The sequence below is a fragment of the Pan paniscus genome, chromosome 19 (genome assembly GCF_029289425.2).
Source record: "Pan paniscus chromosome 19, NHGRI_mPanPan1-v2.0_pri, whole genome shotgun sequence".
Lineage (NCBI taxonomy): Eukaryota > Metazoa > Chordata > Mammalia > Primates > Hominidae > Pan > Pan paniscus.
In genome coordinates, this window is record NC_073268.2 from 12,533,656 (window position 1) to 12,559,224 (window position 25,569).

General features: G+C 53.6%; 4 protein-coding genes across 18 annotated transcripts; 2 read left to right on the forward strand and 2 right to left on the reverse strand.

Moving 5' to 3' along the window:
• The first annotated feature begins 8,877 nt into the window (after window positions 1–8,877).
• On the forward strand, window positions 8,878–14,040 carry GP1BA (glycoprotein Ib platelet subunit alpha). The gene has a single exon (XM_055101866.2). It carries the CDS (start codon window positions 8,936–8,938, stop codon window positions 10,931–10,933), a length of 1,998 nt encoding a protein of 665 aa, XP_054957841.1. The 5' UTR covers window positions 8,878–8,935; the 3' UTR covers window positions 10,934–14,040.
• On the reverse strand, window positions 13,690–16,367 carry SLC25A11 (solute carrier family 25 member 11). Of its 2 annotated transcripts, XM_003810181.5 has the most exons (8): window positions 16,195–16,367; window positions 15,439–15,591; window positions 15,148–15,354; window positions 14,891–14,981; window positions 14,718–14,808; window positions 14,533–14,632; window positions 14,402–14,453; window positions 13,690–14,275 (listed from the first exon to the last, which is right to left on the reverse strand). In XM_003810181.5, exons 1-8 carry the CDS (start codon window positions 16,287–16,289, stop codon window positions 14,120–14,122), a joined length of 945 nt encoding a protein of 314 aa, XP_003810229.1. In that variant the 5' UTR covers window positions 16,290–16,367; the 3' UTR covers window positions 13,690–14,119. The 2 variants fall into 2 exon arrangements, with proteins under 2 accessions (XP_003810229.1, XP_063454973.1); XM_063598903.1 differs by lacking the exon at window positions 15,439–15,591.
• Window positions 16,272–21,635, forward strand: RNF167 (ring finger protein 167). 13 transcript variants are annotated; one of them, XM_034941346.3, is made up of 11 exons: window positions 16,489–16,629; window positions 16,886–17,392; window positions 17,476–17,556; window positions 18,752–18,877; window positions 18,988–19,075; window positions 19,262–19,352; window positions 19,589–19,694; window positions 19,836–19,929; window positions 20,806–20,877; window positions 20,968–21,048; window positions 21,125–21,635. In XM_034941346.3, exons 2-11 carry the CDS (start codon window positions 17,309–17,311, stop codon window positions 21,427–21,429), a joined length of 1,128 nt encoding a protein of 375 aa, XP_034797237.1. In that variant the 5' UTR covers window positions 16,489–16,629; window positions 16,886–17,308; the 3' UTR covers window positions 21,430–21,635. The 13 variants fall into 13 exon arrangements, with proteins under 13 accessions (XP_008960789.1, XP_024781822.1, XP_034797237.1 ...); XM_034941349.2 differs by having other exon boundaries at window positions 17,272–17,392; XM_034941352.2 differs by having other exon boundaries at window positions 17,322–17,392.
• Window positions 21,636–22,064: 429 nt separating this feature from the next.
• Window positions 22,065–25,569, reverse strand: PFN1 (profilin 1). 2 transcript variants are annotated; one of them, XM_008962539.4, is made up of 3 exons: window positions 24,682–25,569; window positions 23,048–23,240; window positions 22,065–22,410 (listed from the first exon to the last, which is right to left on the reverse strand). In XM_008962539.4, exons 1-3 carry the CDS (start codon window positions 24,811–24,813, stop codon window positions 22,313–22,315), a joined length of 423 nt encoding a protein of 140 aa, XP_008960787.1. In that variant the 5' UTR covers window positions 24,814–25,569; the 3' UTR covers window positions 22,065–22,312. The 2 variants fall into 2 exon arrangements, with proteins under 2 accessions (XP_008960787.1, XP_034797249.2); XM_034941358.3 differs by having other exon boundaries at window positions 22,065–23,240; window positions 24,682–25,383.

Genomic DNA, 25,569 nt, shown 5'->3' on the forward strand with positions numbered 1-25,569 from the left:
TCACCAGGCTGGAGTGCAATGGTGCAATCTTGGCTCACTGCAACCTCCCCCTCCCGGGTCCAAGTGATTCTCCTGCCTCAGCCTCCTGAGTAGCTGGGACTACAGGCGCCCGCCACCACTCCTGGCTAATTTTTTGTATTTTTAGTGGAGATAGGTTTCACCATGTTGGCCAGGATGCTCTCGATCTCTTGACCTCGTGATCCACCCACCTCGGCCTCCCAAAGTGCTGGGATTACAGGCATGAGCCACCACGCCTGGCATCTTCTATACAAATTCTTTAGAAATGAACTATACTAGGGTGGGCGCATAGGCTCAGGCCTGTAATCCCAGCACTTTGGGAGGCTGAGGCAGGTAGATCACTTGAGTCCAGGAGTTCAAGACCAGCCTGTGCAACATGGCAAATTCCATCTCTAGAAAAAAACAAAAACAAAAATTAACCAGACGTGGTGGCACATGCCTGCAGTCCCAGCTACTAGGCAGGCCAAGGTGGGAGAATCGCTTGAGCCTGGGAGGTGGAGGTTGCAGTGAGCCACAATCATGCCACTCCACTGCACTCCCATCTGGGGTCTGGGTAACAGGATGAGACCCTATCTCAAAAAAAAAAAAAAAAAAAGAGAGCGAAAGAAAGAAAAAGAAAGGAAGGAAGGAAAAATAAATGAACTAGAGAACTGGATTAGGGGCCAGGTGCGGTGGCTCCCACCTGTCATCCCAGCACTTTGGGAGGCCAAGGTGGGCAGATCACCTGAGGTCAGGAGTTCAAGACCAGCCTGGCCAACGTGGTGAAACCCCGTCTCTACAAAAATACAAAAATTAGCCCGGTGTGGTGGCATGTGCCTGTAATCCCAGCTACTCAGGAGGCTAAAGCAGGAGAATCGCTTGAACCCGGCAGGCAGAGGTTGTAGTGAGCAGGAGGTTTCAGTGAGCCGAGATTGTGCCACTGCACTCCAGCCTGGGCGACAGAGTGAGACTGTCTCAACAACAACAACAAAAACAAGAACTGGATTAGGTTTCTTCAAATGCATGTAATAGAAATCTACTCTAGCTAACCTAATCCAACAGAAATTTCTTGGAAAGAGATACAGGAGCTCACTGGACGCAAGAGAACACTGACAACAGAGGACAGCTCAGCAATCAGGTAACTTTAGGGACCTTAGTAGCAGGAACTTCTCTACAGCTTTTCCTGAACACTTTGCTGAAATGAATGAAGACCAGTTCTGCATCCTCGTACCACCTTATTCACCACGTGAAATCCTAGGAGGAGTACACTTGTCCGTGATTAGGTCACACCCCTGGGCTAGGCTCAGGTAATAAGGTAACCGTCCGATGGGTTCACCTTGCCCGCTGCCTAGACAGAGCCGATTCATCAAGATGGGGGAATTGCGATAGAGAAAGAGGAATTCACACAGAGCCAACTGTGTGGAGGCCAGAGTTTTACTGTTACTCAAATCAGTCTCCCTGAGCATTCAGGGATCGGAGTTTTTAAGAACAACTTGGTGGGTGGGGAAAGCCAGTGAGCCGGGAGTGCTGATTGATCAGGTCAGAGATGAAAATATGGGAAGCTGAAGCTGTCCTCTTGTGCTGAGTCAGTTCCCGGGTGGGGGCCACAAGATCACATGAGCCAGTTTATTGATCTGGGTGGCGCCAGCTGATCCATCAAGTGCAGGGTCGGCAAAACATCTCAAGCACTGATCTTAGGGGCAGTCCAGGGAGGGTCAGAATCCTGTAGCCTCCAGCTGCGTGACTCCTAAACCATAATTTCTTTCTTTTTTTTTTTTTTTTTTTTTTTTTGAGACAGTCTTGCTCGGTCGGCCAGGCTGGAGTGCAGGGGCGCGGTCTCGGCTCACTGAAACCTCCGCCTACCGGGTTCACGACATTTTCCTGCCTCAGCCTCCTGAGCATCTGGGATTACAGGTGCTCACCACCACACCCGGCTAATTTTTGTATCTTTAGTGGAGATGGGGTTTCACCATGTTGGTCAGGCTGGTCTCAAACTCCTGACCTCAGGTGACCGACCTGCCCACCTCGGCCTCCCAAAGTGCTGGGATTACAGGCGTGAGCCACTGCGCCCGGACTCCTAAACCATAATTGGTAATCTCTTGGCTAGTTTGTTAGTACTACAAAGGCAGTCTAGTTCCCAGGCAAGAAGTAGGTTTGTTTTGGGAAAGGGCTAGTACCGTCTTTGTTTTAAACTATAAACTCTAGGCCGGGTGTGATGGCTCACACCTGTAACTATAAACAATAAACTAAGTTCCTCTCAAAGTTAGTTCAGCCTATGCTCAGGAAGGAACAAGCACAGCTTAAAGCTTAGAAGCAAGATGGAGTTGCTTAGGTTAGATCTCTTTCACTGTCTCAGTCATAATTTTGCAAAGGTGGCTTCAATAACACGAAGAATATTAGGGAAGGAACTTATTTATTTATTTATTTTATTTTGAGACAGGGTCTCACCCTGTCACCCAGGCCGGAGTGCAGTGCTGCAATCATGGCTTTCTGCAGCCTCGACCTCCCGGGCTCAAACAGTCCTCCTACCTCAGCCTTTTGAGTGGCTGGGAGGTGGAGACAGGAGGACTGCTTGAGCCCAGAAGTTCAAGACCAGCCTGGGTAACATAGTGAGACCCTGTCTCTACAAAAAATTTTTAAAAATAGCTGGGCATAGTGGCACATGCCTGAGGTCCCAGCTACTCAGGAGACTGAGGTGGGAAGATCGCTTGAGCCTGGGAGGTTGAGGCTGCAGTGAGCCATGATGGCACCACTGTATTCCACCTGGGTGACAAAGTGAGACCCTGTCTCAAATCACACCAAACCAAGCACACAAAAAAACACAAAAACCTATCTCCGAAGTGGCACCACATCCAGATGTTTTTTTTTTTTTTTTTGAGATGGAGTCTCGCTCTGTCGCCCAGGCTGGAGTGCAGTGGCGCGATCTCGGCTCACTGCAAGCTCTGCCTCCTGGGTTCATGCCATTCTCCTGCCTCAGCCTCCCAAGTAGCTGGGACTACAGGCGCCCGCCACCACGCCCAGCTAATTTTTTGGGTATTTTTTAGTAGAGATGGGGTTTCACCGTGTTAGCCAGGATGGTCTCGATCTCCTGACCTCATGATCCGCCCGCCTCAGCCTCCCAAAGTGCTGGGATTACAGGCGTGAGCCACCGCGCCCAGTCTCCAGATGGGTTTATAGGTGAACTCCACCAATCTATATAGAACAGAAAATCCCTATCTATAACTGTTCCAGAGAATATAGTTTTCCAATTTATTTTACAAGGCTAGCATAAACTCTGATCATAAAACCAAACAAACAGAAAAACAAAGATCCCCAAAAGAGATCTATAAGCCACTCCTATATTCTAACTTAGAGGCAAAAGTCCTAAATAAAATGTGAGCAGGCTGGACGCAGTGGCTCATGCCTGTAATCCCAGCACTTTGGGAGGTCGAAGCAGGCTGATCACCTGAGGTCGGAAGATCAAGACCAGCCTGACCAACATGGAGAAATCCAGTCTCCACTAAAAATACAAAATTAGTTGGGCGTGGTGGCGTATGCCTGTAATCCCAGCTACTTGGGAGGCTGAGGCAGGAGAATCACATGAACCCAGGAGGCGGAGGTTGCCATGAGCCGAGATCACGCCATTGAACTCCAGCCTGGGCAACAAGAGCGAAAAAAGAGATCAAGACCATCCTGGCCAACATGGTGAAATGCCCTCTCTACTAAAAATACAGAAAATTAGCCAGGTGTGGTGGTGCGCCTGTAATCCCAGCTACTCAGGAGGCTCAGGCAGAATTGCTTGAACCTGGGAGGCGGAGGTTGTGGTGAGCCGAGATCGTGCCACTGCACTCCAGCCTGGGCAACATAGCAAGGCTCTGTCTCAAAAAAAACAAAAAAAAAGTGAGCAAATCAACTCAGAATTGTATTGACCAAGTAAGGTTAATTCCAAGGACTCAAAGATGCAAAATTCAGAAATGTGTTAATACAATTCAGGGCGTGACACGATGGCTCACACCTGTAATCTCAACACTTAGGGAGGCTGAGGCAGGCAGATTGCTTGAACTCGAAGTTCACAACCAGCCATAGCAAAACCCATATCTATAAAAAATACAAAAATTAGCCAGACATAGTGGCACGCGCCTGTAGTCCCAGCTTCTTGGGAGGCTGAGGTAGGAGGACTGCTTGAACCCGGGAGGCAGAAGTTGCAGTGAGCCGAGATTGTGCCACTGCACTCCAGCCTGGGCAACAGAGCCGGAAGGCTCAAAAAAAACAAAACAAACAAACAAAAAAAAACCAGGACATTGACATCTGAAGAAAGTAAAACATAGGATCACTTTAGTAGGTGCCAAAGCATGTGAGTCTATGGAAAATCCTTCAACTTCAGAATCTTCGGAGAAGCGGAGCATGCTTCAGCTTTCCTAGCTGCAAATGCCAGATACTTGCTTTCCCAGACTCTCTTGCAGCTGGGTCACAGGCACATGCCCAATCAGACTCACCCAGACTTTTTTGTTTTGTTTTGAGACAGAGTCTCACTCTGTCGCCCAGGCTGGAGTGCAATGGTGCGATTTTGGCTCACTGAAACCTCCGTCTCCCAGGTTCAAGTGATTCTCCTGTGTCAGCCTCCCGAGTAGCTGGGATTACAGGCACGTGCCACCACGCCCAGCTAATTTTTATTTTTAGTAGAGATGGGGTTTCACCATGTTGGCCAGGCTGGCCTCGAACTCTAACCTCAGGTGATCCACCTGCCTCGGCTTCCCAAAGTGCTGGGATTACAGGCGTGAGCCACCACGCCTGGCCCAGACTTTGAATTAGGAGCCAGTATCACAAAGGAATAGGGATGGTGTAGGATTTTGTCTGCAGCAGGTGCTGTTGTGATAACACTGTTTCTGGCTCAGCAGCTCAAGCTCTACATGCTTCCATAACCTGGTCTTGCAGCAGGAGCAGAATTTCGCTCACCGGACTGGTTCTGCAGCCTGGTTCTGGGCGCTGTTCCTGACTGCATAGCTCCATGTCTGCTTCTCCAGACCTCACTGGGAAGTCTTTGAAGTAGCCAGGTTTTTTTTTGTTGTTGTTGTTTTGTTTCGGTTTTGTTTTTTCACCCATGACACTGTCCCAGGAGGTCCTGAGAAAATGTGCCCCACCAACGTATTTTTAATGAATTCCTTTGCAGCCTAAATTAGGCAGACCATTTTCTGTTGCTTGCAACTAAACATTCTGATACAGTAAAATGCCCTCAAAAATCAACAGCAGGCTGGGCGCAGTGGCTCAGACCTGTCATCCCAGAACTTCGGGAGGCTAAGGTGGCCAGATCACTTGAGGGCAGGAGTTCAAGACCAGCCTGGCCAACGTGGTGAAACCCATCTCTACTAAAAATATGAAAATTAGCCCAGCATGGCGGTGTTCACCTATAATCCCAGCTACTTGGGAGGCTGAGGCAGGAGAATTGCTTGAACAGGTTGCAGTGAGCTGAGATCATGCCACTGCACTCCAGCCTGGGTGAGTGTCAAAAAGAAAAAAAAAAATCAACAGCCTGTGGGCTCGGGGTCCTTATTCAATTTCATGGCTTCTCTCCAGACAAACTCCCACCTCACTTTCTATACTACCTTGTCTTCCCCACATTTTCCAATACCTTTGCAGCTGGCAACTTATATAAATGGCAAATCTATGGATTAACTGCATCTGGCTTAAGTGTCTATCCCTTGTCCAGTCACCAGCTGGAAGCAGATAGGGGCAGGCTCAGGTGGCTGCATGGAGCCCCTACTGGGGAACAGTGCAGGGCCACATTCTCATCACAGAAGGGGCAGTGGACCAACAGGCAGGGCATGGTGTCTGACCTTCTGTAATAGACATTTAACCTGGTCTTCGGAAGTCAGAAAAGGCTTTCCAGAGGAAGGAATTCTGAGCTGGAACTTGCCAAATAAGTAAAAGTTAGGCAGAAGGGGATAAGGGTTGAAGAAAAAGTTCAGGCACAGGAGAGAATGATCAAGAGTAAGGGCAGAGTGGGAACAGATGGGGCTGGACAGGCAGGCAAAGGGGAGACCTTGCAGGACCCTGCAGGCCATGTTGGGAACTTTAGACTTTCTCCTGAGATCTATGAGGAGCCATTGGTGAATTTATTTATTTATTTAGAAACAGAATTTCGCTCTTTCGCCCAGGCTGGAGTGAGGGGGTGTGATCTCAGCTCACTGCAACCTATGCCCCCTGGGGCTCAAGCTATTCTCCTGCCTCAGCCTCCCTAGTAGCTGGGATTACAGGTGCCGGCCACCATGTCTGGCTAATTTTTTGTATATTTATTAGAGATGGGTTTTCGCCATGTTGGCCAGGCTGGTCTCAAACCCCTGACCTCAGGTGATCCACCCGCCTCGGCCTCCCAAACTGCTAGGATTACAGGTGTGAGCCACTGTGCCTGGCCCATTGGTGAATTTCAAGCAGTGGAAGGATATGAGCAAATGTGCAGTTCTGAAAGACCACTCCAGTGGGGAATAAAGAGAAGAAAGGGAATTGGGAAGTTGGGAGACCAGCAAGGAGGCTGTTGCAGGGAAGCAGTAGCGAGAAGATGGTGCCCTGGGCAGGGCATGGTGGCTCACGTCTGTACTCCCAGCACTTTGGGAGGCCGAGGTGGGAGGATCGCTTGAGCCCAGGAGTTTGAGACCAGCCTAGGCAACACACAAATGTTTTTCTGTCTCTAGAAAAAAATTTTTAAATCAGCCAGGTGTGGTGGTGCATGCCTGTAGTCCCAACTCCTTGGGAGGCTGAAGCAGGAGGATCCCTTGGGTCCAGGAGTTTGTCCTTGAGTGAGGCATGATTGCGCCACTGCACTCCAGCCTGGGAGACAGAGCAAAGGAGACCAGCCTGGACAACATGGTGAAACCCCGTCTCTACTAACGATATGAAAAATTAGCCGGGCATGGTGGCGGGCGCCTGTAATCCCAGCTACTCAGGAGGCTGAGGCAGGAGAATTGCTTGAACCCAGGAGGCAGAGATGGCAGTGAGCCGAGATGGAGCCATTGCACTCCAGCCTGGGAGATAGGGCAAGACTCCATCTCAAAAAAAAAAAAAAGAAGAAGAAGAAGAAAGGAGGAAGAGGAGGAAGAAGAAGAGGAGGAGGAGGATATGAACAAGAAACAACAACAACCTTGGACTAGGAATGCTGGCAGGATGGTGTGGATGGAGAGTAGGTTTGAGAGAGACGGGAGATAAAATCACCAGGACTTGGTGATGGGGATGAAAGACGGGAGACGTTAGAGATGACTATTAGGGATTTTGTTTGTGTTGACTGAATGGTTAGGTAAATGAGTGGATGATGGTGCCACTCACCAGGCTGAGCAACACAGGAGGAGAAGCCATTTGGAGAGAGATGGTGAGTTCAGCTTTGAGCATATTGTTTTGGTGTCTGTGGGACATCCAAGTAGAGATGTCCAGAAGGCAGCTGGACATATGTGCTTGTGTCTCAGGAGAAGGGTCTGGACTAGAGACATAGATTTGAGAGTCATTAGGTTGTAGGTGGTGGTTGAAGGCAAGGGAATGGATGAGGATAATCTCAGGTGGTTGCATAGCATAAGAAAAGAAGAGAATGCCAGGCGCGGTGGCTCATGCCTCTAATCCCAGCACTTCGGGAAGCCAATGTGGGTGGATCACTTGAGATGAGGAGTTCGAGACCAGGCTGACCAACATGGTGAAACCCCGTCTCTACTAAAAATATAAAAATTAGCTGGGAATGAAGACAGCCTAAGCACAAACTCTGGGGGCAGTTTAATTGTTCAAGAAGGGGAATCTATGAAGGAGACTGAGAAGGCCCAACCAAACAGGTAAGAAGAAAACCAAGAAAATTACAGGGTCATGTGTCACAGAGGCCAAAAGGAGAATCCCAAGGGGCGAGTGGCCATGGGTATGCAGGCTGCCGAAATAAAGTAAGATCACAGCGGAGAAGTTTCCCATGGATGTAGAGGAGGGAGAGCATTAAAGACCTTGGTAAGAACCGAGTCAATGGAGTAGCAGGGGAAAGAAATCAGCATAGACTGGGGTGAGAAGGCAGAGAGAAAGGTGGGAGAGAATTAAAAGTAGGCAACTCTCAGAATGCAGCTGTGAAGAGGAAGAGAAGCGGGCATCTGGAGAGGTTTTTTTGTTTTTAAGATGGAGTTTTGCTCTTGTCACCCAGGCTGGAGTACAATGGCACGATCTCGGCTCACCGCAACCTCTTTCCACCTCCCGGTTTCAAGCGATTCTCCTGCCTCAGCCTCCCGAGTAGCTGGGATTACAGGCATGCGCCACCACGCCTGGCTAATGTATTTTTAGTAGAGACAGGGTTTCCCCGTGTTGGTCAGGCTGGTCTCGAACTCCTGACTTCAGGTGATCCGCCCGCCTCAGCCTCCCAAAGTTCTGGGATTACAGGGATGAGCCACGCACCCGGCCCTGGAGAGGTTTTTAAAAGATGGCAGAAGGCTGTTTGGAGGAGTCCACCCCCATCTCCCCTGTGTAAAAGGAAAGCGGAAGAGAGAACCACAAAGAGGGCCTGGGGGAAAGCCGTGGAGTGCGGCGATAAGGGCTTGTGTCCAAGGGATTCCTGGTCACTGGAATCCCTATCAGGCCTGCATTTCCTCCTCACCCCCATCCCCTTCCTTGCCACTGGCTTAGTCCTCCATGGGGCTAGAAGAGAGAAGGACGGAGTCGAGTGGCACCCTAGAAGACGCTCTGTGCCTTCGGAGGTCTTTCTGCCTGCCTGTAAGCCGGGGTTGGTGCTGGGGCAGGAGAGGGGTCTGAGGGAGGGGAAAGAGCCAAGGACCTGGAGCTAGTAGTTTAAGTTCTGCAGGCAAGGGTGGGAGATGGGAGTAGGGAGGACAGGAGGTGTGGATGCTGTTTCTGGAAGCGAAGCTGCAGGGGGAAGGGGGCTGGGGCCTGGGGGGATGCTTTCAGGGGCTGCAGGGGGGTCCACTCAAGGCTCCCTTGCCCACAGGTCCTCATGCCTCTCCTCCTCTTGCTGCTCCTGCTGCCAAGCCCCTTACACCCCCACCCCATCTGTGAGGTCTCCAAAGTGGCCAGCCACCTAGAAGTGAACTGTGACAAGAGGAATCTGACAGCGCTGCCTCCAGACCTGCCGAAAGACACAACCATCCTCCACTTGAGTGAGAACCTCCTGTACACCTTCTCCCTGGCAACCCTGATGCCTTACACTCGCCTCACTCAGCTGAACCTAGATAGGTGCGAGCTCACCAAGCTCCAGGTCGATGGGACGCTGCCAGTGCTGGGGACCCTGGATCTATCCCACAATCAGCTGCAAAGCCTGCCCTTGCTAGGGCAGACACTGCCTGCTCTCACCGTCCTGGACGTCTCCTTCAACCGGCTGACCTCGCTGCCTCTTGGTGCCCTGCGTGGTCTTGGCGAACTCCAAGAGCTCTACCTGAAAGGCAATGAGCTGAAGACCCTGCCCCCAGGGCTCCTGACGCCCACACCCAAGCTGGAGAAGCTCAGTCTGGCTAACAACAACTTGACTGAGCTCCCCGCTGGGCTCCTGAATGGGCTGGAGAATCTCGACACCCTTCTCCTCCAAGAGAACTCGCTGTATACGATACCAAAGGGCTTTTTTGGGTCCCACCTCCTGCCTTTTGCTTTTCTCCACGGGAACCCCTGGTTATGCAACTGTGAGATCCTCTATTTTCGTCGCTGGCTGCAGGACAATGCCGAAAATGTCTATGTATGGAAGCAAGGTGTGGACGTCAAGGCCATGACTTCTAATGTGGCCAGTGTGCAGTGTGACAATTTAGACAAGTTTCCCGTCTACGAATACCCAGGAAAGGGGTGCCCCACCCTTGGTGATGAAGGTGACACAGACCTATATGATTACTACCCAGAAGAGGACACTGAGGGCGATAAGGTGCGTGCCACAAGGACTGTGGTCAAGTTCCCCACCAAAGCCCATACAACCCCCTGGGGTCTATTCTACTCATGGTCCACTGCTTCTCTAGACAGCCAAATGCCCTCCTCCTTGCATCCAACACAAGAATCCACTAAGGAGCAGACCACATTCCCACCTAGATGGACCCCAAATTTCACACTTCACATGGAATCCATCACATTCTCCAAAACTCCAAAATCCACTACTGAACCAACCCCAAGCCCGACCACCTCAGAGCCCGTCCCGGAGCCCGCCCCAAACATGACCACCCTGGAGCCCACTCCAAGCCCGACCACCCCAGAGCCCACCTCAGAGCCCGCCCCCAGCCTGACCACCCCAGAGCCCACCTCAGAGCCCGCCCCCAGCCCGACCACCCCAGAGCCCACCTCAGAGCCCGCCCCCAGCCCGACCACCCCACAGCTCACCTCAGAGCCCGCCCCAAGCCTGACCACTCCGGAGCCCACCCCAATCCCGACCATCGCCACAAGCCCGACCATCCTGGTGTCTGCCACAAGCCTGATCACTCCAAAAAGCACATTTTTAACTACCACAAAACCCGTATCACTCTTAGAATCCACCAAAAAAACCATCCCTGAACTTGATCAGCCACCAAAGCTCCGTGGGGTGCTCCAAGGGCATTTGGAGAGCTCCAGAAATGACCCTTTTCTCCACCCCGACTTTTGCTGCCTCCTCCCCCTGGGCTTCTATGTCTTGGGTCTCCTCTGGCTGCTCTTTGCCTCTGTGGTCCTCATCCTGCTGCTGAGCTGGGTCGGGCATGTGAAACCACAGGCCCTGGACTCTGGCCAAGGTGCTGCTCTGACCACAGCCACACAAACCACACACCTGGAGCTGCAGAGGGGACGGCAAGTGACGGTGCCCCGGGCCTGGCTGCTCTTCCTTCGAGGTTCGCTCCCCACTTTCCGCTCCAGCCTCTTCCTGTGGGTACGGCCTAATGGCCGTGTGGGGCCTCTAGTGGCAGGGAGGAGGCCCTCAGCTCTGAGTCAGGGTCGTGGTCAGGACCTGCTGGGCACAGTGAGCATTAGGTACTCTGGCCACAGTCTCTGAGGGTGGGAGGTTTGGGGACCTTGAGAGAAGAGCCTGTGGGCTCTCCTATTGGAATCTAGTTGGGGGCTGGAGGGGTAAGGAACACAGGGTGATAGGGGAGGGGTCTTAGTTCCTTTTTCTGTATCAGAAGCCCTGTCTTCACAACACAGGCACACAATTTCAGTCCCAGCCAAAGCAGAAGGGGTAATGACATGGACTTGGCGGGGGGACAGGACAAAGCTCCCGATGCTGCATGGGGCACTGCCAGATCTCACGGTGAACCATTTTGGCAGAATACAGCATGGTTCCCACATGCATCTATGCACAGAAGAAACTCTGGAAAGTGATTTATCAGGATGTGAGCACTCGTTGTGTCTGGATGTTACAAATATGGGTGGTTTTATTTTCTTTTTCCCTGTTTAGCATTTTCTAGTTTTCCACTATTATTGTATATTATCTGTATAATAAAAAATAATTTTAGGGTTGGGAGTGATGGCTCATGCCTGTAATCCTAGCACTTTGGGAGGCCGAAGTGGGTGGATCACCAGAGGTAGGGAGTTCGAGACCAGCCTGGCAAACATGGTGAAACCCTGTCTCTACTAAAAATACAAAAATTAGCCAGGCGTGGTGGTGCACACCTATAACCCCAGCTACTCGGGAGGGTGGGGCAGGAGAATCGCTTGAACCTGGGAGGCGGAAGTTGCCGTGAGCCAAGATCGTACCACTGAACTCCAGCCTGGGTAACAGAGTGAGACTCCGTCAAAAAAAAAACAAAAAAAAAAAAAACAAAAAAACTTCTGGCCGGGTGCAGGGGCTCATGCCTGTAATTCCACACTCTGGAAGGCTGAGGCGGGTGGGTTGCTTGAACCCAGGAGTTTGACCCAGGCTTGGCAACATGGCAAAACCCGATCTCTACAAAAAATACAAAACATTAGCCAGGTGTGGTGGCGTGCACCTGTGGTCCCAGGTACCTGGGTGGCTGAGGAGGGAGGATCACCTGAGCCTGGGAGATGGAGGCTGCAGTGAGCCCCGAAGGTGCCACTGTACTCCAGCCTGGGTGACAGAGTGAGAGCCTGTCTCAAAACAACTTGGTTTCTTTTGGTGAAGAGTGGCTGGGGCACCTGTAATGAGAATTCACAAGGCTCCAAATGCCCTACCCTGGTCACAACTACTTATCCAATAGACCTCCAGTTACAGCCTACACTTCCCCTGCCTGGGGTGCCTCCTCTCCTCCAGGGCTGGCCACCCACCAGGCCACCCCAGGCATCAGATCCAGCTCAAAAATTGCCTTCCTGGAGTTTAATGACAACTGCTGGGACCTACCTGGCAGCAGCCTGCAGTACTAGGGGCAAAGGTGGGTGCCTGCTTTGTACCTGCAGCCTCGGAAGTGCAGCTCTCCTCACTGCCCAGGTCAGCAGGACAGCAAGGGGTGGACCCTGCAGCATGCACCATCTTGGTGTGACTGAATAGTCTTGGGTTTCCTGCTCTCAGGCTGGGACACAGGCAAATGGAACCCCATTTCTTTTCTCATAAATCCTGCCATTCTCTAAACACACTGGTGTGGCTTCCTCTCCTGCCTTGTCTCCAGCCCAATCCAAGGCTTGGGGCCCAGAGAATGGGACTATGGAGACCCCCATCCCCCTCCAGATGGTTCTGAAGATCTCCCAAACCTGAAAGTCTGACCGAATCTCTCCCCAGGTGGAGGACCAACTCCTGAGCTTGGCAGTCAGGGAGTGCCAAGCACTGACCCCATCTGACAGTCCAGCTTCATCTCAAGGGAGATACCTCACAGTCTGTGCTCCAACTATCACAAGCCTATAGATCACCTGCTCCCCAACAGTGTTTTACTCTAAGCCTTTGCCCTCAGTCCAGCCAGGTGTGCTATCCTTGCCCCATCCCCAGCCAGTCTAACCACTCAGTCTGCAAGTCACTACTCCCAGGCGAGGCCAGGTGCTCCACGTTACCCTGCAACACTATTGCTACACTCAGTTTCCCAACTGCTCCTGTATAATCTTGTCTTCTGGACCAGGAACTCCTTAAGGACAAGGTCTAGGCTTCAGGCATCTCACAATAGCCACCAAGGCGCAGGACAGTGTACACGGAGGCAGCAGCAGGGGCGCCAGGATGCTGAGCTCCACCTCTTCTGCTGATGAGGCTCTGCCAAAGGGACAGCTCCCACCTGCTGCCTGCCTGTCCCCTAGCCTGGCAAGCACTCCTCAGTTTGACCTTCCCAAACTCTCTTGTGCCCCAAGAGGTTTTAAGGCTCCTTGAAGGCTGGCCTGGGAACCACACATCTTCTAAAGAAATGGACAAGGTTCTCACTCTCCCCAGCCAAGGACCCAGATCAGGTCTCTGGCCAGCATTCCCCTTTCCTCAAGCTTCCAGTGCCCACCCGCTTAAGACCTGGCCTTCCACCTGCACTGCCTCCAGCCCACAGTGGTCTGACTTCCTCTCTAAGTCTCTTTATTTCCTCCCTCTTTAGGCTGCAGAAGCAGTCATCAGACCGAGGGGCTTTTCCTGGGGATTATGTGAGATGATCTGGGCATCTGTGGCATTCTTGGGCAAGTGGCTGGAGGAAACACACCGGGCCTGGGATTTGAGTTTTTCCGGCCCTGTCAGCTGCTGTGGCATGACAGATTTATACAGCATTTGCAAAAAACCAGTGGCTGCTTTTTCTTTAACAATTTTTCTTAAAAACTCCAGTTCCTATTCTCCAGCTTCTTTGTCCAGTCTCCTCCCCTCTCCTAGCCACCCCCCAGACTCTCCAGATTTGGGGCTGGTGTCATCAATCCAATTTATTAAGTCCTCAATGAGGGGGAGGAAGGGCCACATCTCCCTCTGCAGGCCCTTTGACCATCTTGATGGCTTCTGCTCCTCCCTGTCCCCTCAGCTCTGCCTTGGTTTCCCCACTGACAAAGGGGATCTTCTGCTGTCCTGTGTGCCCTGAAACTAAAACCCAGGGGGACGCCAGAAATCCTCAGGAAGTTTTCCAGCTCCCTGCAAGAATAGCCAAGGACAGAGAAATCACAGGATCAGGACGAGCAGGGCAAGCTGGAGCAGGGGGTAGAACAGACCAAGTCCTTTACCGCAGAGGAAGAAACCACACTGTGGAAGGGAAATAAATAGAGGGGTCCAGGGCAGCAGAGCCCAGGCCCCCAGGGCGCAGTGGCTATAGGCGCAGCAGGCGAGTGGGAGCCCCCGGCCGCTTCAGCCACTGAGGAAGAGACGCTTGTAGGCCTTGTTCATCTGCTCCAAGAAGATGAAGGTGAGGACGGTGTGGGGGCCCAGGCGGGCATAGTACGGCGTGAAGCCCTTCCACAGGCTGAAGAAGCCCTCGTAGCGGACAACTTTGAACAGCACGTCCTAGACACAGACAGGCAGGGCGCTGGGGCTAGGACTCTAGGTCCCCATCCCCCTCACCCAGCTGCCTTCACACCTTTCCCAAGGGATCCGACACCCCCTCCCAGGCCCCCAGAATGGCTTCCTCACCAGCCCGTTCTTGTATTCCGGCTTCCCATCAATCATCCGCATGTTCTGGATTCTGCAGGAGAGGATGCAGGGGCATGAGAGACCGAAAGGGCACCCTCCCACCCACCTCCAGGCCCAGGCTGCACACTCACCGGGTCTTGGCAATGTCCACAGGCATGGAGGCAGCAGTGGTGACAAGACCGCTGATCATGCTGGCGCAGAAGTGACACAAGATGTTGTCAGAGAAGTAGCCTGGGGGAGGTGAGGCGGGGGTGGCAGTCAGCTCAGAGGTGGCTCAGGCCAGGCTGGGAGCTAAGGGCCCAGCTCTGGATCTCACCTGAGTCCAGTAAGAACTGCTTGGATTGGGAGTAGGAGGCGAGCTGGGCAGCATTGACGACGACGGCCCGAGCCATGGTAGGGATGCAGCCCTGGAGGGAGGGGAGCGGGGAAGAGTCAGAAACCCCTAAAACCAGACCTCACAGCCCCCAAGTCTCCAGCCCCTCCACTCACCCGCCACAGTGTGAGGACACCCTCTTCCCGGGTGATTCGAATCAGGGCGTTAAACACATTTTTGTAGCCACGGCGCTGGTCAGCTGGAAGCCTGGTGGGAAGGCAGAAAGAGGTCAAGATCAGGATTGCCCACAGGTGCAAAGAAAGGAAGGCCAGAACAGGTAAACACTCTACTCCAGATCTGGGATAAAAAACTGGTCCTTTCATTCTAGATTCGAGGGAATGGGGCTGGGGTTAGGTTCAGACTTGGAACTCACCGGCCATCAGCAGTCATGCGGATAAGAGCCACTTCGGCTGGTGTTCCCACAAAGGCACCAGTGGCACCTGCGGTCATGCCAATCACAGCCTTCAGCAGAAAGCCAGGGGGAGTACCATCAGCCCCAGTCAGGCGCTCAAACAGCACGGTATAGATGCCAAGGCGGGTAGTGGTGTAGGTGGCCTGACGCAGCAGGCCAGCCGACAGCCTGAGGAGCAGAGGGGTCAGCATATCAGGCCAAGGTCTAGAGCTGCCAACCCACAGCCTACCCTCCATCCTGAGGCCCCAATACCCAGTGTAAATGCCCCTCAGGCCTTCTGCCTTCAGGATACTGGTGAGGGCATGGAAGCTGGTTTTGTACTCTCGAGTCTTGGCCCCTTCCCCGCTCAACTGCATCCGGTTCTTCACCAGGTCCAGGGGCTGGACAAAAACTGTAGCTCCCATCCTGGGGGAAGACAGAGGTGGAGTGAAGGGCCAGGCATTCCAGATCTACCAGTGCCCACTGGAGCCTGGCAGCAAGAGGTTACAAAGGTCAGGGCCTGCCATGCGATTCAAGAATCAGGATGCTGGTGAGCATGTGTATAAGAGTCTATATGTACACCAAGTGCAACGGGTCTGAAAAGTCTAGTTGTCCAGTAGGGGCCATGCAATGAAAGTGCTCCAAGCAGCTTCATGACAGTCAAGCAGTGACCTGGGGCTGCACGCAGTCCGACACAGGGAGGGGAGGAAGGGGCATCCAAGATTTAGGACTCCAGGTAGTCCTGCAGAAGCCATTTAATGGCCTGGAACCCCCTGCCGCCCGGCCGAGCTTAGCAATGCGCTGGGAAACTCAGCTGGCCCGGCGGGGGTTGTGCAACGACCCTGCATGCAGTCCATAAGGGTCCTGCAATGGGGCCCTAGCAGCCCATCGGGGAACTCGCAATACGCTGGAGATCGCGCTGACCCCGTGCCGGCACAGTTCACTGCAACAGACCCAGAGATGAACCGGGCCCGGTTCCTTTTGCCCTTCCCTTCCTCCTCTTTTCCCATCCCTGGGGCCTGAGCTTACCCGGCCAGGCCCCCAAACAGGAACTTGACGGACTTAGGGGAGGTACGGGGCTTCCCGTCTATCCCGCCGGCCCCGGCACTCGCCGTCGCCGCCATCGCCACTCAATGGCCCTCGGCTCCGGGTCCCGTGCGCGCGCGGCCCCGCTCGCGCCCAAGGTGACACCGCGCGCGCAACAGAGCGAGGGCGCGCGCAACAGAGCGAGGGAGCGCGCACGCCCCTCCAGCTCTCAGGTCCGACACCCGCTGGAAGCCGGCGCGGGCGCAGGCGCGCAGCGCAAAGGCGGCCGGGAGTAAGGCGGAGCTGAAGGAGGAGCTTGATGGAAGTGTGCGAGAAGGGGCGTAACTGATTTGGAAACCAGAGGAAAGGCGCTGTTTTCACCGAATTAGAATCGCGGGAAAATAGAGAAGAGTTTGTTTGAAGGTCTCGCGAGATCGAGTGAGTACGGCTCGCCAAGTTGGAGCGCTCTCGCGATAGACACAGCAAATATTCAGCTGTGAGGGGACGGGAGAGGTGGTGAGCACTCTCGCGAGATTTGAAGGAGCGGCGGAGGCCAAAGGGAGGAGAGGTTTGTAAACTAGGAGGCTCCGGGTTTCCGGGCACTTTTATTAGGTCGTCTTCTGGGCCACCAGTGCCCCTTCCATCTCCACAGGCAGTCCCTCCATCGCTAACCTTTTTTTAACCGGCCTTTTAGGACCGGAAGTCCTTCATCTCAAGCATCCAATGCTGAAAGCGGCCTGATTTTCTCTACCGGAAGCCCTTTTCCAGAGGCTGGGAACACGGCCCACCTAGCAGGAAGTCCCACCTCCTTGAGCTCCGCCACCCTTCCCGAAGTTTTTCTGTCACCTGTGTTAGGCTCCGTCCCCTTTCCCCGTTTTATCCCCGTACCAGAAAAGGATACATTTAGTGCCTCCCACCCAGCTCCACTAAACGGGTTGGATATCTCATTCTTTGAGTCGGGGTTCCTTCCCCGGCGCCCCCATGTAGCTGGGAAGTGGGACCTGGGGGTGGTTGGACCCCTGGGATCCTAAAGGAGGGGCAGGGAGGGCGCAGAACTCCGCTTCTGCCCCTTTGTACCAGGACGCGCGGCCTCCTCAGCCTCTTTCCTCCCGCTGCCATGCACCCTGCAGCCTTCCCGCTTCCTGTGGTTGTGGCCGCTGTGCTGTGGGGAGCGGCCCCGACCCGGGGGCTCATTCGAGCGGTGAGTCTGAGGGACGGATGGGGAAAGGGCGCTGAAAGGAAGGGTTGCAGGCTGAAGGGGAACATCGCCTTTTTACTCCGCAGACCTCGGACCACAATGCCAGCATGGACTTTGCAGACCTTCCAGCTCTGTTTGGGGCTACCTTGAGCCAGGAGGGCCTCCAGGTGATTTTCTTTCTTTTCTTTTCCTCCTTCCCTCCCTTCCTTCCTTCGTTCCTTCCTTCCTTTTCTGTCTTTTTTCTTTTTTTAGTATTTCGCAAGATCCTCCATCCTAGGCTGGGGTTGGGGAGGTTTGTCCTGGGTGAAACTGGAGGTAGGAAAATGAAGTTAGGAACTGAGCACGTCTAGTGTAGAACCCAGAATCTAGAGGGAGAAGACAGAGTGTCCACCCCTGGAACTCCGAGGTTATCAGGGAGACTGAAAGTGGACGAAGACAGAAGGCAGGATCAACGGTCCTTATCACGAAGGTCTCAGGTGCTAGTTATTGCTTATATGACTTTGGGCAAGTTAATCTCTCTGAGCCTTAGTTTGTTTTACTGTAAAATGGGATATTAGAAGTTTTCCTAGGGTTATTGTGAAGATCAAAGTAGCTACGCAATTTTGGTAGTACTTCATCCCAAAGACTGCCACATAGCAAGAACTCAGTTGGGCCTTAGTAGCAGTCGAGTTGTTTGTGAGATGGGTAATTAGAAAATTGAAGAGGCCGGGCGCGGTGGCTCACATCTGTAATCCCAGTTCAAGACCAGCCTGGCCAACATGGAGAAACCCTATCTCTACTAAAATTGCAAAAATTAGCTGGGCGTGATGGTGCACGCATGTAGTCCCAACTACTTGGGAGGCTGAGGCAGGAGAATCACTTGAAACCGGAAGGTGGAGGTTGCAGTGAGCCGAGATCGCGCCACTGCACTCCAGCCTGGGTGACAAAACGAGACTCCATCTCAAAAAAAAGAAAAACAAAAAGAAAATTGAAGGGAGGGGAGTGTGTCTGTATGAGTATGTGCTGGAGAGGGGACTGTGAAACAGAACTTGAGAGAAAGTGACATGGGTGGTTTGAGAATTGAATTACAATCGGAATATTAGAAGGCAAAAATAATTGCATTAGCTTGCAGTATAGGGTACAGATTAGCCCATCTGGGACAGCGAGAGGGATGATGGGAGAGTTTGGTGAAGGGATGTTTTATGTCATTGCCTTTTCAAGAGGCTAAGAGAAGGTTGTGATGGTGGGATGCTCAGACCCCAGGAAGGAGGAGGAAGTGAGGATAGAGGATGTGCAGCATGTGGGCTGGTGTGTTTGGTGGCCCCTGTAGAGAGCAGAACCCAGAAAGGAGAAATCTCACTGTTGTTTGCTTCCATCCTTCAGGGGTTCCTTGTGGAGGCTCACCCAGACAATGCCTGCAGCCCCATTGCCCCACCACCCCCAGCCCCGGTCAATGGGTCAGTCTTTATTGCGCTGCTTCGAAGATTCGACTGCAACTTTGACCTCAAGGTTGCTGAATGAGGAAGGGGAGCTGGGCAGCTGAGGGTAAAAAAAAGGCACCAGGAATGAAGACAGGTAAGGCCCATGATGGCTCCTTGTCCTCTGCCTTGTCTCCCTAGGTCCTAAATGCCCAGAAGGCTGGATATGGTGCCGCTGTAGTACACAATGTGAATTCCAATGAACTTCTGAACATGGTGTGGAATAGTGGTAAGGCTGGGGGAATCTATACAGCTGGGCTTTCAGTAGGACCCAGAGATGGTGGGAAGGCTGAAGGCCTCAGGAAAAGAAGCCAATCCTTTAGGTGGGGTGGGGCCAAAGTGCAAGATGCCAGGGTTCCCAGAGGATTTGAGTAGAAGGTTGTGAGTCCCCAGAGTAACACCTTGATCCCTCCAGAGGAAATCCAGCAGCAGATCTGGATCCCGTCTGTATTTATTGGGGAGAGAAGCTCCGAGTACCTGCGTGCCCTCTTTGTCTACGAGAAGGGGTAGGACATGTACCTCCTTCCCATTCTTCCTTCAGCAAGCAGTTCCATGCCAACCTGGAGCCCAGGCCTCCTCATTACCCGAACCATTCAGCCTCCTGTCCTTCCTTCCCTGCCTCTTTGACTTTCTTCCCATTCCTGTCCCCCCCATGGGCTTTGTCCAGAGCCAGTTACTTTGTCCCTCTTTTTTTCTCCCTTTGCCTTTCTCGTCCTGTTGAGACTGGTCATCCTTTTCCCAGGGCTCGGGTGCTTCTGGTTCCAGACAATACCTTCCCCTTGGGCTATTACCTCATCCCTTTCACAGGGATTGTGGGACTGCTGGTTTTGGCCATGGGAGCAGTAATGGTGAGTAGCTGAGGGAACATGATGGGAAGCACTGAGGCCTGTGAGGCCAGACTGGATCTGGAGTTGGGAGATGGGAGTGGCTTGTCCTAGATTGTCTAGTTTTGTTCCTAAGCCTTGTCCATCCACCCCCGCTTCCCCCAGATAGCTCGTTGTATCCAGCACCGGAAACGGCTCCAGCGGAATCGACTTACCAAAGAGCAACTGAAACAGATTCCTACACATGACTATCAGAAGGGTGAGGGGGTTAGGGGAGAAGAGGGCTTTTCCCACAGTTTACCTGGTTCTGAAGGACTTTGAGCCCAGAAGATAGGGTATACAAAGATGGCAGTGGCCGGGCACAGTGGCTCACGTAATCCCAAGTGCCTCTAATCCCAGTACTTTGGGAGGCCAAGGTGGGCAGGTCGCTTGAGCCCAGGAGTTTGAGACCAGCCTGGGTGACATGATGAAACAGAAAAGTCCCAGCACTTTAGGAGGCTGAGGCAAGTGGATCCCTTGACCCCGGGAGTTCAGGCCAGCCTGGGCAATGTGGTGAGACCCCATCTCTATAAAAAAATAAAATTAGCTGGGCATGGTGGTGTGCACTTGTAGTCCCAGCTAATTGGGAGACTAAGACAGGAGAATCACTTGAACCAGGAAGGCGGAGGTTGTCGGGGGCTGAGATTGCACCACTGTGCTCCAGCCTGGGCGACAGAGGGAGTCCCTTTCTCAAAAAAATAATAATAAAAATAAAGATGGCAGTAGGAAGGTTTCAGCTTGAGATGTTGTCTTTTCTTATGTTTTTACGCATAAATACAACGAAGACGGGAGAGGAGATGGAAAGCAAAGATGATTAAGTGAAATAATTGTGGGAAACAATAGAGGGACAGACTTTGCTTATAGGGGATGTGGAGACGGCAGAAAAATGGGAGGAATGGGGAGGATTCAGTTAGAGAAGGAAGAAACCGGTACCAAGGGGCTGGGGCTTTAGGCCCTGGGGCCTCCAGTGCCCGTATAAGGCTGTGGCAGAAGCCCTGCCCATTTCCGTTCCTTCCACTCCCTATCTCCACCCTCACACCTCCCCAAAAACCCACTTCCCTTCTTACCTCTGCTTCTCTTTGCTTGTCCCTTCTAGCCCTAAATTCTTCCATGTTCTGCCCTGACCTTATCCTGCCTACCTGTCTTATCTCTTCCACTGGCTTTGTAGGTGAGGGAAAATTTTTGCAAGGCTTTAAAAGCCTTAGCCCTGGGTCATTGTGGCTCAGTGAAGGACTAGATTATTTTCTTTCTGTCCCAGGAGACCAGTATGATGTCTGTGCCATTTGCCTGGATGAATATGAGGATGGGGACAAGCTGCGGGTACTCCCCTGTGCTCATGGTGAGGCCCTCACTGCCTGCCCATGCCCCTCTGCCACCAGCAGCCACCAGGTGCTTCACCTTGTTCCTCTCTGCAGCCTACCACAGCCGCTGCGTGGACCCCTGGCTCACTCAGACCCGGAAGACCTGCCCCATTTGCAAGCAGCCTGTTCATCGGGGTCCTGGGGATGAAGACCAAGAGGAAGAAACTCAGGGGCAAGAGGAGGGTGATGAAGAAGGGGAGCCAAGGGACCACCCTGCCTCAGAAAGGACCCCACTTTTGGGTTCTAGCCCCACTCTTCCCACCTCCTTTGGTTCCTTAGCCCCAGCTCCCCTTGTTTTTCCTGGGCCTTCAACAGATCCCCCACCATCCCCTCCCTCTTCCCCTGTTATCCTGGTCTAATAACCCCCCACACATACACTTCTGGTGACCTATTTGCACAGACCGTCGTCTTCCCTCCAGTCTTCTGAGGGATAGGGGACATTCCATCCCAAGCTTCTCCCTTACCCACACCTATCCTTTTGAGGGGCTTTGGGGTGGGGCTGGGGCAAGCAGAGGGACTGGGTCTTCACTTCTTGGGCTAATAAAATTGTTTTTTTGTGGACTAAGGAAGGGTAAGATCATTCTCACACAGGTGAACTTAACCCTTTGGTGGAATCACCCCTTTAGCCATAAGGAGCAAGGGAATGCTGAGAGACACTAACCTATAGTCATGGGGACAGCCCCAGCAGGCATTTGCTATGACTCAGAAGGGGGAGCCCCACCCACAAGGATGACTCAACTAGCCCTGCCTTGCCTGCAGGCCTGCACCCATTCTCTGGTCCAGATGGCTCTATTCCATTATCCACCAATTTGACCAGCACACTGAGGACTTAGGCCTGGAAATGCCACTGTGGAGGGGCAGGGCCACCTGGCCAGAAGCTCAAATTCCTGCACCTTGTAGTACCTCAACCTCCCTGCTCCCAAGCCATGATAAAGGAGGCAAGTCACAGTGCCTATCCCCCATTCTGACACCCAAGCTCAAATCACACAGCACCTTGTTAGTAGAATCTTTTTTATTCAGAAAAAAAAACCCCCAAAAAACAAAAGTTTTCCAACCACACACAGGAGGGGTATGGGTAGGGGGAGGTGTCGGTCCATCCAGCCCTGGCCCCCAGCCCATGTGGTTTTGGCAGCAATAAGGGGTATGGGGTAATGGCCCAAAAAATAAAATGGTTTATGTGTGTATGGGGAGGAAAGGGGTGCAAAGCTGTGGGGAGCGGTGAAGGGGAAGGGACAGACGAGGTCAGTACTGGGAACGCCGAAGGTGGGAGGCCATTTCATAACATTTCTTGTTGATCAAACCACCGTGGACACCTTCTTTGCCCATCAGCAGGACTAGCGCTGGAGGAGGAGGAAAGAGAAAGGAGGCTAGGACCCAGGTGTCACAATTCCACCCCCTGCCAGCTGTTCAGCAGCTGTCCAGCCCTGGGGGCTGTAACCCAACCTCATCTCTCCCAACCCGCCCCCCCCCCCACCACACACAGGCAGGCTGTCAGTCACCCTGAAACAATAAGGCTTTTCAAAAGAGGAAAATCAAGCTTAAATGCTGGAGAGGAACAGACTAAAAACTTAGGGGTCAAAGGCTCATAGACTGTTGATTCATGTGTTCAGGCTAGAAAGGGCTGTGGATGTGCATGCCACCTCCAGGTTCTAACAAAAGAACTCAAACGATGAACTCAATGATGATTCAGGACCCCAACAATCTACCTGTACTCCTAGAAAACAGTTTCTAATCCGAGCTCAAGACAGTAAGTAATTTAAGAGGTAATGCAGTTCAGCAACTTCGAATTACAAGATGAGGAACTGAGACAGAATGGAGGGACTATCCCGTGTTCCAGCATCCAGCAGACAAGGAACACAATACTGGTCTGACTCCCTTCATGTTGGGGAATCACACAAAAAAGTACCCTCAAGATTACCAGAAGGCGGTACATTAGAGATCTTGGAGCTAAAGGAAGGGTAAGACTCAGGAACTCACTCTTGTCAGTCTTGGTGACAGTGACATTGAAGGTGGGGGCCCCACCGGTGCTCTTGGTACGAAGATCCATGCTAAATTCCCCATCCTGCAGCAGTGAGTCCCGGATCACCGAACATTTCTGGCCCCCAAGTGTCAGCCCATTCACGTAAAAACTTGACCGGTCTTTGCCAACCAGGACACCCACCTCAGCTGGCTGGAAGAGGAACCAAGCGCCCATCAAGTTAGTCAGTGCACCAAGATTCCCACCGTGTTCTCCAAAGACCCACCTGTCTTCCACTTCTGAGAACCACCCCGCCGTGGGGGCTAAGTATAAATTATATACTCAGTACACATCAATGAACTGTGAGAAACTCTGAGGACTGTGGGACGTTAGTGCAGAAAAAGATCATGATTCTGAAACTTAGAATATGGAACCAGGGAGGAAGGGATGGCACACTCCTCTGGAGATTTAGATGTCAGTGTTAATGGGGAAAGTAAACCCAGGAAATAAAGGGAGTCAGTGAGGTAAGTGAGGAGCCTTTGGATGCTCAGAACTCTCCTTCAGGAAAAGCAGAAGCGGAGAGGGGAAGGGAGGGGGGCGGGCGAGGCAAGAGAAGCAACTTTGCCCTTATTTGGTCAAAGGTTCTGCAGGAGCTGTTAGGGCCCGGACGCCTGGGTCTCCAAGTAACCTAGAGTTTAGCTCCAGGTATCTCTGCCCTGAGATGAGGAAGCAGACCCCTGGGGGCTTTCCGGGAAAGTTGGAAAACTTTTGAAGGTGGACAGGGGCCAGACCCGGCAGGCCAGCTCTCGGGTCTAGGTACCCCGGGAACCTTTCCCCCCTCCCCCTTTCACCCCAAGCCCCCACATCCGGTCCCCTCCCGCCCGGAAACCCCCTTCCCCCCCTTTTGAACTTCCGCTCCCCCTCCCCACTTCCGGGCAGTGTGGACAGGGAGATGGTGGTGGGAGCAGCGGTAGTAAACCAATATACTTTCGCTTATGCTGTCTCAGAACTTCTCACAAAGTTCCCCTGCTCCAGGCCCCGCCGGATGGCGGGAAGGGAGGGCGAGGGGACTTCCGGGATTGGCCTCGCAGGAATGTTGAATCCAACGTGCTGAGCTGGGGGGGCGTGTGGTGGCCTCGCCCTCTCTAACGGAGTTAGGAGGGGCCAGGAGCCCACAGAGGGTGGGCAAGGGACCAAGACCACGCGCCTGGGGCTCCCTTCCGCACCAGGAGAAACAATGGTAGAGGGACGCGGGCTGGCAGCCGGACGGGGAGCTGGGGGTCCAAGGATCCCCGGGTCCCCTCTCAATCCCAATCCCCAGTAAAAACTGAGGCGCGTCCCCGCCCCGCCCTGGGAGAGGCGGAAGTGGGCCGCCGCACCGGGCGCCGCGCCCCTCCCCGCCCTGTGCCCCGGATGTAACGCCCCGTCGCGGAAAGCGGGGTAGCGGGCGGGATGGGCGCCGCCGCCTGGGGCATAGGACCTACGGGCAACCGAGGGACCCACTCACGTGCAGCCGCCATTCGCGCCGCTTCCAGGGCAAGCACCCAGTCAGGGCCTCTCGCTGCGCGCCCTAGACCGCGCCCGCCCCCACCCAAGTCCCTCCCTCAGGGTCCAAACCGGAGCAGTGCCCCGGACCGCGCAGGCCTCGCAGTACCGTGATGTTGACGAAGGTTTTCCCGGGGACGGCGGCCCAGACGGAGGGCGAGTCCTTGTAGCCCACGATGGCCGCGTCCTGACAGGTCCCGTCCGCCATGAGGTTGTCGATGTAGGCGTTCCACCCGGCCATGGCGCTGCTACTGGGGCTGCTCTCGGCGCTGCTGCTGGGGCCGCGGACTGGGCTCGAGCTGCCTCGGCTGGCGGGCGGGGGGAGGCGGAGAGCTCGGGGCACGCGCTGCCGTCCGGACCGCGGCTCTGCTCGCTGTGCAGCAGCCCTCGCACCGCCACTTCCTGCTCCTCCCCCCCCCGCCCCGCTAGATTTTTATTTGCAAAGGACGGTAGGGGCGGGGCCTACTCCCCATTCCCTCCCTCCCCCACTCGCCAGCCCAGACACCGAACTTTGCAAATGCAATTTTAAAAATCCCTCCCCCTATTGCAAAATTTGCAGAGGTCGATGGAAAGCAATGCAGAAGGATGGGGGGTGGCGGGAGAGAGGTGAAGGGTAGGGTTTGCTCCAATTTGCACTGAATATAAACCAGACTTTGGTATCGGGGCAGGGAGTGAGCCAGAAGAAGGAAGGAAGGGGAAAGGAGGAGGAATTAGCAAGCTGCAAATTTAGCAAATTAAGGAGAGTTCGGGGAGCCCAGGGTTAAACGGGATGACTCCTCCTTCCCCCATCTCCGCCGAAGGGAAGGACCGGCGGGCGGCGGCGCGTGTGCCCGCGCCTGCGCCTGCGCCGGGGCCGGGAGGGCATGGGGCGGTCGGGGCCGGAGCCGGCTGCACGGGAGCGCGCCCGGCCCGACCCATGTGGACCCTGCGGGAAAGGAAGGCGGGCTGGGGACGTGTCTCCCGCCTGGCGGAAGGGGCGGGGGCGAAGCCGTGCGCG